The sequence below is a fragment of the Melopsittacus undulatus genome, chromosome 9 (assembly GCF_012275295.1).
Source record: "Melopsittacus undulatus isolate bMelUnd1 chromosome 9, bMelUnd1.mat.Z, whole genome shotgun sequence".
NCBI lineage: Eukaryota > Metazoa > Chordata > Aves > Psittaciformes > Psittaculidae > Melopsittacus > Melopsittacus undulatus.
The window spans coordinates 9463309-9475656 of record NC_047535.1 but is presented as its reverse complement, the minus strand read 5'-3'; the positions used below and the strand labels follow the sequence as shown (position 1 = coordinate 9475656).

At 34.8% G+C, this 12348-nt stretch overlaps 1 protein-coding gene across 1 annotated transcript in view; it reads left to right on the top strand.

Annotated features, from left to right (window-relative positions):
• EFL1 (elongation factor like GTPase 1) overlaps positions 1–12348 on the top strand; it is a 76394-nt gene that overhangs the window by 19708 nt on the left and 44338 nt on the right. The window contains exons 13-15 of the mRNA XM_005148732.3: positions 2505–2656; positions 3608–3786; positions 4381–4516. Coding sequence (XP_005148789.2) covers positions 2505–2656; positions 3608–3786; positions 4381–4516 — 467 coding nt within the window. The remainder of the gene's footprint in view (positions 1–2504; positions 2657–3607; positions 3787–4380; positions 4517–12348) is intronic.

The following is a 12348-nucleotide window of genomic DNA, read 5'->3' as shown; positions in this document are numbered from 1 at the left end:
AAATACTGTAAAATGGGAAAAAAAAGCAAGCAAACTCTTTTCTTTTACTCTCAGGATTATTTACATAAATGAAAAGTATTTTTGGACAATAAAATGTGTTGGAATGCATACATATGTCCTCGTGTGTATACTATGCCATCATATATAAACTGCATTTATGACACACTTGGCTGTCTCATCTGTACTTCCCTATCAATCTTTCTCCTCTGGGAATTTTTCAGACATTCCAAACCCTTAAATAGCTTTGAACAGCTGCCTTAAGGAAAAAAAAATTCATCATAAAAAAGGTTTCTCTTCCACCATCTGCTTTGCATTTTGTATTGTTAAGCCTCACTCTCTTCTGTCGTAAAATAAACAAACCAAACAGAAATACAGCAGTGTCCCAAATTTCAGAGTTACCTATTCTTAATTCTGTCACAAATATTCTTTAAGAGATTAATAAAAAAAAAAAAAAGAAAAAGTTGAGAAGCTTGTAGTGGCAATTTTGCCTTTTCTATGATATGTAATGCATCTATCCCAGGTTCTGAGTTCTGAAAGCCTGTGCTTCAAATACTGACATTTTATCCTCGGGGCCTCTTATTTTTAGAGGGTTTTTTAATTTATGTATAGCTTTCTTACTCTTTTGAGTTGAACATTTGGGTTCAAGGTAAGCATGATAACTGTGTTGAAGGTGATTTCCTCAAGTGCTAAGAAAAAACTTTATTTAGTTAAGTGTCTCAATAAGCATTTTAAATTAAATCTCTTGCAGAATGTGTTGTATGCAGAAAAGTATCCATATTGTGATATAAAAATATCTTAAGGGCAGTGAGTTGGTCTCAGCCACATAATCTTTTCAAAGCTTTCTGCCCCCAGTTAATTCAGTTAAGGGCAGAGTAATTCCAGTAAGTATCTCTACTCACTACACATAAAATCTTTGACCTTTGAATAGCATTTGCTTCCCTTTTGGGGAGTGTGGAATAGTTGATATGGGTATATGAGTCAATAATTTTTATTTTCTTTCTATTTATATGCCTGTTCTGTTTTCTTCCTCTTACCATTACTAGTACTACTATTCAGGAAATTTTGATCTGTTTTTCTAAGTGTGGAAATCAAAGAGAGGAAGTAACTTGTCCAAGTAAGGACACATCATTTAGATGGGGTTTTGCTGTAGGATTATGTTCCTCTTCTTGCGTTGAAGTCAAGATCTAACAAGATCTTTGTAGTTAGTTTGTCCAGTTGTGTTGTACAATTGTATGTTTTATCATAGAGAGAATTCTTCTGTTTCTTCTCTCGAGATGGAACTCCATTAAGATTATTCATATAATGTAAAGAAATGCATTGATTATTTTGAAAAGAAAGTATTCATTAATAGAATCATAGAATCATAGAATAGTTAGGATTGGAAAGGAGCTCAAGATCATCTAGTTCCAACCCCCCTGCCATGGGCAGGGACACCTCACACTTAACCATATCACCCAAGGCTTGTATTTATATTGCTTCCACACCCAACAAGCAAGCAAAAATTGGAAGCATTGTAGTTTCATTAAAAAAAAATGATATTCATAACTTAATTATTTTTCGTGCTTTTAAGCCGCAATGATACAGATTTTTTTTAATATAGGTGTCTGACAGTGCAGATTAATTTACTAAACAGAACAGATTATATTCTTCAGAGTATCTTTAATGATTATAGCAAGAACACAGGTTCAGCTCTTTCATACGGAAAATTAATGGAAATGGTGGAGGCATTGGAAAGAGAAGATGTGAAATCAGTTTCCTTGTTTGTACTTTAGAAGATAATCTCATATCACAGTTTTTGTAATATGAGAAAAAAAACAGGATTTCAGGCAGTGGTCTTACATTTCATATATGTGTAACTCACTTTGGATAGGAATTCCATCAAATGATAAAATTATTTTTTGCTGTTGTTGTCTCAATTTTTAATCTTTTGTCCTTAACAAAGTTAATAGCTATGGAAGGATAGCCTGCAAAGGCTTTTCCCTTCATTTGAACATACATCATAAATACTACTTTAAAATAGCGAAGATACCGCAAGTAGCTTAAAACGACAGTATCTTATCCCTGTGTATTTTGAAGAAATGCTTGGTAGTTTTTTGTAACTATCTTCGTATAGATAAGCTTAGATTAGTACACTGTATTTTTAGTATTAGCTGTCATTCAGAGTCAGGATAGCATAATGGACATGGTGGAAAAAAGTTTTGGAAATTGGCTTGGATCTTTTCTGAAAAAGTGACAGTTCACACATCAGTGGATGAAACTTGATTGATTTTAGCAAAAGAAACAGAAGTTTAACATGGTGGCCTCTTCCTAATCATGACAGAGGAAGAGTTCGCTAATGTTAGCTGACATAAAATACTGTAATATGATATTATAGTACCATGGGGGCAAAAGGCATTCTGCATAAATTTTTACTTATACCAGGTATAGTATTCTAATTATTGTGATTTAATTTATTTTAAAATAAATTACATTTCCAAATACTAATGTTCTAAAATACAATGTAGGCCTTTAACTCAAGAAGAAATAGCTCATCGACGTGAACTTGCAAAACGAAGGCACGCAGAAAAATTGGCAGCAAATCAAGGAAAGGAGCTGTTGGAAAAACCCCCTAATGAAAATCCATCTGAAGTAACTGGGAACACTGGTGATACAAAAGGTATGTAATATTCAGCTATCTGTTTTTATCAGAGGATGTTTCATTGTAGTATCTAAGCGTTGCAAACGGGCTGAGTACCTTACAAAGAAGTATTCACATGACAGTCCAAACAGTTCAATAGGTGGAATGAATGGCAAGTGAGGAGGGATTTGTAAGAAAGCTTGTAGTTCATAAATGCTCTGACATGCTATGGATGGACACCTTTTTCTATAGCTTGAGAATATGCTTGGTCTCAGTACTTAGGGTCAGAGAAAATAGATAATGCTTGAAGGGGGTGCTCTGTTGAAATATGAAGTCATATTCACTCTTAAGTAGAAGGGTCAGTGATTGACTTTTGACCTTGTGTATGGGGTAGAAAGATTCAGGTTTAGCTTGCTGCTAGAACCTTCCTATGGACATTTTACTAGCATGCTTTATTCCAGTATAACCTTTAATTCCTCTAAGCTTTTATGAGAGTAACTGTTTAATTGTAAACAAACAAACAACAAACAAAAATATTTAAAAAACAGGCAGGTTAACAACAAATTGATACGAAAGCAGGGTATGAGTAGCAAGACTGGATTATGAGGTACAGTGTTGGGGGATTGGTCTCTTCTGCCAAGTCACAAGCAATAGGAGCTAACCTCGGTTGCACCAGGGGAGGTTTACATTAGGTATTAGGAAAGCTTTCTTCACCAAAAGGGTTGTCAAGCGTTGGAACAGTCTCCCCAGGGAACCCGTTAAGTCACCATCCTCTGAGGTATTTAAAAGGTGTGGCACTTAGGGACATGGTTTAGTGGTGGGCTTGGCAGTGTTGAGCTAAGTTTTTTTTCCCAACCTAAATGATTTTATGATTCTGTGTTTCTTGCTGTCTTTTAAGGTGTTGCCAGATGTGATGTAATAATATTTTTTTTTAAGATGATGAGGCAGAAACTACTTTTATATTTCTTATATTTTTCTAACTTTGATTAGGTGAAGAGCAACAGCTCACTGGTCAAGCAGAAAGTGTGACCTCAAAGGCAGTGAAACAGGAAGCGGACAACAAGGAGTCTTTCATTGCTTTTGCTAGAGTGTTCAGTGGTGTGGTGAGAAAAGGGCAAAAGATCTTTGTTTTAGGACCAAAATATGATCCTGCGGAGTCTTTGCATAAGGTAAGTAGTGACAATGAAATAAAATTAAAAAAGTAAGAAATTCCAAAAAGTATCAAAGTAATTGTGGTAATAGCTGATTGCGCCTGTAAACTCCTTGTAAACTTTAACTCTTCCAAAATAGTTGTGTTGTATTAGCTAACAATAAATCCAGTATGTGCATACTTTGATTCAAAGAAAACTCTTGCTTAGGAAAAAACAATACTTTGGGGAACAGAAGGGGTGTGTAATAGTATTGAAAAAAAATGGTATGAAGTGTTCTGAGATTGTGACAGTAGAAGTTCATTGCTTATGAATTTATTTTGAAACGTTTCTTTCATCAGTGCCAATGAAAAGTGAACTAGGGGTAGCAGACAACTGAATTATCAAAGAAAGCATTATTTTTTTTCTTTGTAACATTTACTTTTTTTTGCCACAAGACTTCATTTTTGGAAGGGGAAAAAAATACAGTATATGTTTTTTAATACTTAACTTTTTAAATGAAAATGCTTTAGAATGTATTTCTTAGCTTTGGAATGCAAAGAGGCTTTGAGGAAAATTTTTTTGTCATTATTAAGTGATAAATATTCAACACTGGTTGTTTTACTCTGTGTATAGCTGTCATCCCAGTCTTCTGCCACAGATGATCTGCCGTTAGTACCTCATATGACTGCCTGTACACTGGAGAATCTCTACTTGCTTATGGGAAGAGAACTTGAAGATCTTGAAGAAGTACCTGCAGGAAATGTTCTGGGTAAGATGTAACTAGTGTTTAATTTCCTAGAAATGGAATCCTTATATAAGATACATATCAGAATATCTTATATCAGAATACACTGATTTTTTTTTATCAGATTAATGATAAGAAAACATAAATAAATCTGTGAATGTTTTAAGGCATGTTGTGTGTCAAAAAATGAAGGCATTCTAGTTAAACTGTGATTTCTGTGAACTTTGAATTGAGGGGGGAAAAAGATGTATGACTTGAAGAAAACTAGGGATTACATTAGCCTGTTATCTTCAGGTTAGAATATTGCCACATAAGCATTGCTGCTAGGAATTGCCAAAGGCAGCAATAAGGTTTCTTACTTTATAAATTGCATGGGTTATTTATAATATTTTCCCAACAGTGGAAATTCTGTGATACGACTTCTGTAGTGAGCAGATAATTGTAGTTTTATGTATAGTCTGCTTGAACTATTGTACTCAAAATTATTTCTTTTATGGCTGTGGCAAATTTTGCACTTTCTCGGACATGTTTCAAAGTGGTAAGTTGTCCTAATCATTCAGTTCTGCTCTTTTGTGCCAGATTCTGAGCGAGCTGCTTTGCTCTAGAGTACAAATAGTATTCATTACTGGCTTTTTCCATCATTTGTCTTTTTAATATCAGAAGTGGTGCTTAAAACTTAAGAAAGTGGAAACTTTAAAAATTATTTGTTTCTTTACTTTTTCATTGAATAAGACTGTACAAACTACAGGAAAAGAGAAGATTTTTATTATTTTCATGTCTATTGTCTGATTTTTAAAAATGTAAATACATAGTAAATTGCCAATAGGTGTACTCTGTCAGCTCTTCAAGTCTGGTTGGATTTTGTAATCTAGGCAGTTGACCTGGTTGCTTTTAGCATGTGCTTGGCATTCAGAACATAAGTAGTTAATTAGATTTATTTGGAAGCTTAATATTTTAAAACTCTGAACTATACTCTAGTGTGATGCCCAGGTTGACCATTTTCAGTATCAAAATGTATTAAGTATCTGGACTCTTCAAAAAGTGATTAAAAGTTAGGGAAAAATAGAGCTCTCTAAAGCACTGCAATCAAAGTGAAAGGATGTTGTCTTTGTGCTTGCCGAGTAATAAGCACTTCTGGAACTGCCACCTGCGAATCAAAAATATACTGTGCGAATTTATACTGTCTTTAATGTTAAGAGTTGGATGAAATTTCAGGAAACATTTTTGTAACCAGTTGATTCTACCAAAAAGTTGAGAGTATTCCCTTCTGCCGAAGGCTGCTCTTCAGTGGGGTCTAGCTTCTGATTTAATCTTTTTTTACCAGATCATTTAGTCTCTTTACATATTGACAAAACAGGCTTTCATTTTTACATAAATCATACAAGCTCAAGTATACATGTATTTTTTTAATCTGAGGTAATTTTAAAGAACGCTTAAAACTAAAAGCCCTAAATACTTTCTTGTTCATTTGTTTCTCCCATTTCCCTGTGAAGCTGCAATTTACAAAAATTCAATAAACACTTTTACTGATAATTTATTGTACTCAGTAGAAAATGCAGTGCATTTAAAAAAGGGCAAGTAGTGATAGGACAAAGGGTAATGGCTTTAAACGGAAGGAGGGTAGATTAAGATTAGATACTGTGAGGATATTCTTTACTGTGAGGGTAGTGAAGCACTGGCATAGGTTGCTCAGAGAACCTGTGGCTGCCCCATCCCTGTCAGTGTTCCAGACCAGGTTGGACAGGGCTTGGAGTAACCTGCTCTAGTGGAAAGTGTCCCTGCCCATGGCAGGGGGGGTTGTAACTAGATGATCTTTAAGGTCCCTTCCAACCCAAACCATTCTATGATGCAAAAGGAATCTGTAACAGTGGTGATGCAAGGCACTTACTATTACAGTTACTAACAGCGATTTCTGTTTCAAAGGCCATTTATCTTCCAGTTTAAGAAAACACAACAGTGATTTCTCTCCAGCCATATAAGGAAACTGCTTGTAGATTATCTAGTAAATGAAGGAAGCTTTTCTGAAAGCTCTATAGTTTCAGTCTGTATAATCAAATTATTGCCATGAGGAATACACAGTTAATCATGACTGCTATTTCCACCTTGAAACTCCTGGTATAGGGGGTTTTTGTCTTTTGTTTCTTCGGGGTTCAGTGTTTTTTTTTCTCCTATTAATTATAGGTTGTTTCTTACATGGAAGAATCTGCTTGGTCCTAGTAAGCAGCCTTTTTGTTCTTTATACTTGCTTATACAAAGGTTTAATGATCAAAGACATGGCTTGATACATAAGTTGTTTCACTGAAAATGAAAAGATTTCATCCCTTATACTTTGTGTTCAGTTAATATTTCTATAAAGTACTAATCTTTTAATTGGTAAAAATCCGAGAAGCTTGTAGCTTAGGTATTGTAAGGGGAGAAGGTAATGAAGCATACTGTATTTGAACTACGAAGCTGTCACACAAACAGAATTCAAGAGCATCCAGCAGAAGAGTGATACTATGTCCCTGTCTAATATGCATAGCCATTCTGGCAAGCTTTGGAAAGTTATTCTGAGTTCTGGGAAGTTAGGAGAGACAAACTGCTTTGCATTAGTTAATTTGTATTGCATGTTTGCAGCTGAAATGTTTTGTCAAAAGTATTTGTCAAAATGCTTTAAGCAACATGTAATTTTCATGTAATATGGCAAACACAAAGTATTGCCTGCTTCCACATAGCTGTTTTAGTCGACATTTTTTCTTCTTTATAATCTCTGTGACCACTATACATGTTTTAGTCCTTGAGATGAAATATGATTTAAAACAAAATTTCTTGGGGACCAAGCATAATGAAGCCTTCATAAGTCTTCTTTTAAAAATTATTTGTTAGAATATTCTATGAAAAGAGTAAAGTTCTTGTCAGGCAAAAGCACCTGGTTTGTAGAATTTGTAATTTAGAAGCACTATTGATTTTTCCACTCAGAAAACTAAGGGGGAGTATGTGAACAAAATGCCTTCTGAGGAGAGAGTACTGTCTTATTTTCCACGTATTTTTCCCCTGCACTTCTGTTAGAGGTCCTGTGCCAGCAGACAGGAAATTACACTTGTTAACTGGTACTGTGAGGTTCTACTTTGTACTGCTTTGAATGAACAGAGACCTTGCAGGAAGAGAATTTAGTTGCTGGAGCAGCAGATGAGATACACTAGATTAGGTATGTGCCCTTGGGTTCCAAGTGCCACTTAAATTTAGTAGAAACTGCTGAATGAAAAACATGATGGTCATTGGAATGGGCCCATGAAAGTATCTTGAGTCTTGATTTGGGAAAAATGTTGACATACTGATTCAGAAATAAATCATGTGTCTGATGCACTGTTTCAGGAATGCTTTATTTTTCTGTATCGTGTCACAGGCATTTTGCATGGTCTGCAGTTGCTGAATTTGAACTTCCCTGTGGTCATCAGGTCTGAGTGTCCTAGGAATGAGAGCCTTGTATTGCAAATGGTCCAGCTACATGTGCTTTCTGGAGTGATAGCCTTCCCTATGTCACTCTATCCTTTTTAAGAGCTATATGCACTTGTGTACTGGCTTCACTGGTCTTGCGGGTGGTCTGATGCCTTATCTTGACAGAAATAGTGTTACCTGATTTGTGAATTCTAATGAGGCATTTCAAAATCATGCTTAAATTCCAAACATAGAAGTACTCTGTGCTTTCAAACTTTAAGTTTGACAATTACACGTGTCACCTAAATCTGTATCTTAAAATCGGTTGAGAGCTTTCAGTTCAGACATCTTAGGCACATTTTGTGCTCCTCTGTTGAAACCTCCTTAATATCCATTGGACAGAAAATGTTGTATCATAGACCTTGGAAACAAGTCTATGCCCTGTTTTGAAAACTCTGTGCCTCCTGTGGCTTTAAAAAGAGAATCAGTATTTGGAATATAACTTCCAAAGGCTGCTTGACTGATATATCACTGCATGTTCTTAGTAGCGCTGTAATTAATACTGACCTGTGTTTGCATAATCCAGTGCTATCCAAATAGCCAGCTGCTGTAATTGCCCCACTCTCTTTAAAAGTTTCTCCTTCTTTACTGTGACAAAAATATACTAGAAAAGGAGCTTGATATAGAGAACCATCTGGCTATCCAGGTGTGTTTAACTTCTTTAATTTATTGAGTGTTATGGAAGCTTAGGCTTTTGCTGGGACACCCCTGCCTTGTGGTTCAGGGAACACTGATGATACTGGAAGTTCCTGCTACCATGCAGGCATCTGTTCCATATGTGTTATATTTGACAGGAAGTGAACCCTGACAATAGCATTAAATTAATCGATCTCTAGTTTAGTTATCATAGCTCTTATTACTAGTGCTTAATTTCTCTTATGAAAAGAAAAACTATAAATGGTCCAGTCATTAAATGTTAGTTGATTTAATTAGGATGTTGTATGTAGGTTCTTCTGATTGCCAAGTAGTGTTAGGTATCATGTAACAAACTGTAGAGGCACACAGATAGAAAAATAAATGCTGACATAAACAATTTTTATTTTCAAAAATTTGTTAATTAATGGGAAGCAGAATTTATCTCATTTCATGAATGAAAAAGTGTTCCTTCTTTAACAGGAAGGAGAGCAATAACTTAAATTGAAACAGTGTTAAAAGGAGCTTATTGTAGGCAAGTTTGAAATTATTTTGGTTATGATTCTATCTTAGGAATATTTTGTCTAAATCAAAATGACCCCTAACTAAGTCTCACCAGTAAGTCTGTATTCTGGGGGATGCAAGAAGTAGGGATGTTCGATTCACTTGTTCCCGTGCAAGAACCTCTCCTTATACATATATACACACACTTCTTTTTTAGACATTTATTTGTTTAAACCAGGCAAAGTAAAAAATACAGAAAAAACATAATTTTGTAACACTTGTTCTGATATTTTTTGGTTGAAGACAATAAAAAGAACTTCGTGGTTGATCCCCAAGGTGACAAAGAAAAAATTAGAAGGCAGTATGTGAGGAAAAAGTAATTTGGGCTCATAAGATTGAGCAAGTGCGTGCCCTCCAGATGCACACACATTATTTTTCTTGTTGCTGTCCTATAATTGAAGGCAAAATGCCTTTATATATATATATATATACAAAAATGGGGGAGGGTGCAGTAAGGATAACAGTTGTTGAAGGTAGTATAAAAACGTAGTGTAAATGGGCAAGAAGAAGTAGCGTTTTTATATGATGTTATCCTGCACAGATGAAAGGCCTAGGATTCCCATACTAGGTATTGATTATTATTTCTAAGTAATTAAGGAAACACCAATGTGGAAACAAAGGAACATGTTTCTGAAAACACTGGTTTAGGTACTTGTGTAAGTACAAGTATGTTTAGGTACTTGTATAAGTGAGTAATGTTATGTTGTTTGGTTTTTTTTTCTAATTTGGTTTAGTGCTATATTTTTTTTCTGGATAAATAATTGAAGTATCATAGAGTGATGCATTTTTGTTAATTGTAACAAAATTTATCTCTAGTCATGTTGCTCATGCACTCACGCATGTGCACACACTTGCGTTCAGTATAACATGCGTCTTAAAATTGACATGTATACTGCTTTTTATCCTGAAGTGGCACAATAGCTTTGTGTTTTCTAGCATACAAACCCCAGATTTCTTTTACAGCTGCTTGAATGACTATTTAAGTGTTTTTGTGATTTGTTGAATACTGTTAAAAGCAAAGCTTTTCCCTTACCACTAGATTTGTAGTGCTTCAGTGTAATGCTCATAGGAAGCTAGACCATTTCCTGAATGTAGCAATGTGAGTATCATGTGTTCTATCAAATTAAGAGCATTTGTTTCTTTAACTTACCTAGTGATGTTATAAAAAGCAGGAATCTAGAAGTCACTCCTGTTGCCAGCTCACTATGAACTGACTTTCTACATGACAGACTGCTGTGTACCTTGGGTTTTCCATTTCTCAAATGCTTGTTTTCCCATTCAGTGTTCTTTCATGTTTTAATTATTTATAAAGCACTAACAGGATTTTTGACATGTTAACAATATGACATGGGAAATATAGGTGATTGCAGATTCATACTTCAGGATTTTTTTGTACTGTTCTGAAGAGGAGTGCCATACAGCTGCAGTTAGCATGAAGAGCTGGTATGAAGTACTATAGCTAACCTCATTGCAAGGTGTCTAACAGGCATTTTATTCCTTTAGGACTTCATCGAACAATTTAGGAGCTTTTAATAAGCAGCCTCTGTTAAGAGCAAAGAGCAGCTGCAAGCAGCGATGCCATTTTAGAAGCCCAGAATGGCTTTTTAGGACTGATGCCAACTAGCAAGCATTACCACCTTCTGTGAAAGCCCTAGGAACAGTCCTGCTGTTGCACCAGCCTTTTATTTCTGTGCAAACATTTGGTGGGCTAATTTCACTCTCTGAATCTGTAATGTGATTATTAAAAAAAAATAAAAAATAAAATAGCCAGCTTGAAGTGATTCCAGCTGCAGGGGCTGTCTCCTCTCAGCATGCTGTGATCAGTGAACACAGGAGGGCAGTCTTTCTCAAGATTGTCACTGAAATTAGCTTGAAATAGTGAATGAAACAAAGAAAACTCAAACCTTTGTCTTCAGTTTTGGAACACGTACAATTTTTATCGCTAACTGCCATCTTATAACCCCAATAAAGTAATATTGCATTTTTAACTACTTTAGTAATCCAGCATTAATCAGGAAAAGGTGTATAATTCAATGGATTTGGGTTTTGAATGACATTTTGTCTCTGAACTGTTAGGTTTATCTAACGGTATTGTATCTATATTAATTTCTACCCAATTCATGTTTTATAAATAGTTAAATTGTTAAAAAAAGTAAATATGTTCAAGTTACTTCTTTGAGCTAAAGACAATAGTTAATCTGTTATTAGGCCTCTTCAGTGCTGGAAACTGAAACCATTTTCTTGACTGTTTTTGCTGTAATGGCCTTAGTCTGTTTGCAGTACTGCTTTTTGCTGTGTGTGCTGCCAACAAGCAGGCTGAGTAATATGTATTGCTTATTGAGCAATGTAACATAACATGATGCACAGCTCATGAACCAGTATCGAATGGAATTAGAAGTGTATTCTGCTCATAATCTGATACGCTTCCTTTACCCTGTTTGCCTTACCATTTCTGCAGTTTTATTTGTGATTCCATTTCAGGAGATTTGACTTGATAAACTTTATTGCAAAAGAAATAAGTGATTCATTACTTTGTTTTCAAATAAATACCAACATATCACTGGAGAGGAAAAAATATGACATGTCCTAGGTCACAGGTAGAGCATGGATGTTGTTAACCCAGCTGTGTTTTTTTTTGGGGGAAGAATACTTCAAATGGCTAATAGGTCCCTTATAATGTCTTTTTAGATTGGGTACATTTTTAATTTGTATTGAAGAATTTAAATTGTTATTTGACTAGCTATACTTTTTTCTTTTTTACTATTTTTTCTGACTGTAGCTTCTTAAGACTATAAAAGGAAATCATAAATGTAGTAATTCTTTCTGAAGAAAACCACTTCTAAATTCTCTAGTTCTTCTGGAATGTTCTTTGCTATAATTTTCAAGAGTTCATTATGAGATCTTAAAAATGTGTTCAGTCTTGCCACTGGAATAAAAGGGGCTTTTTTGTATTTAAAAATTGAACCTTATAATATTATTGAAACTAAAGTCATAATACATTATTCTAGCTAAAAATGCCTCCAAGTTTGCTCTTGTCCACTGCTGGGTTACAATGTAAAAGAATAATTTTTTGAGGAAAGGAGAGAATGCAATGAAACATTCTGTATCAGTTTTAAAGCAACTTTTAGGTATTATATTCTGTAAAATCTGAGTTGTTATACAAGAAAAAACTGCATTTCTAA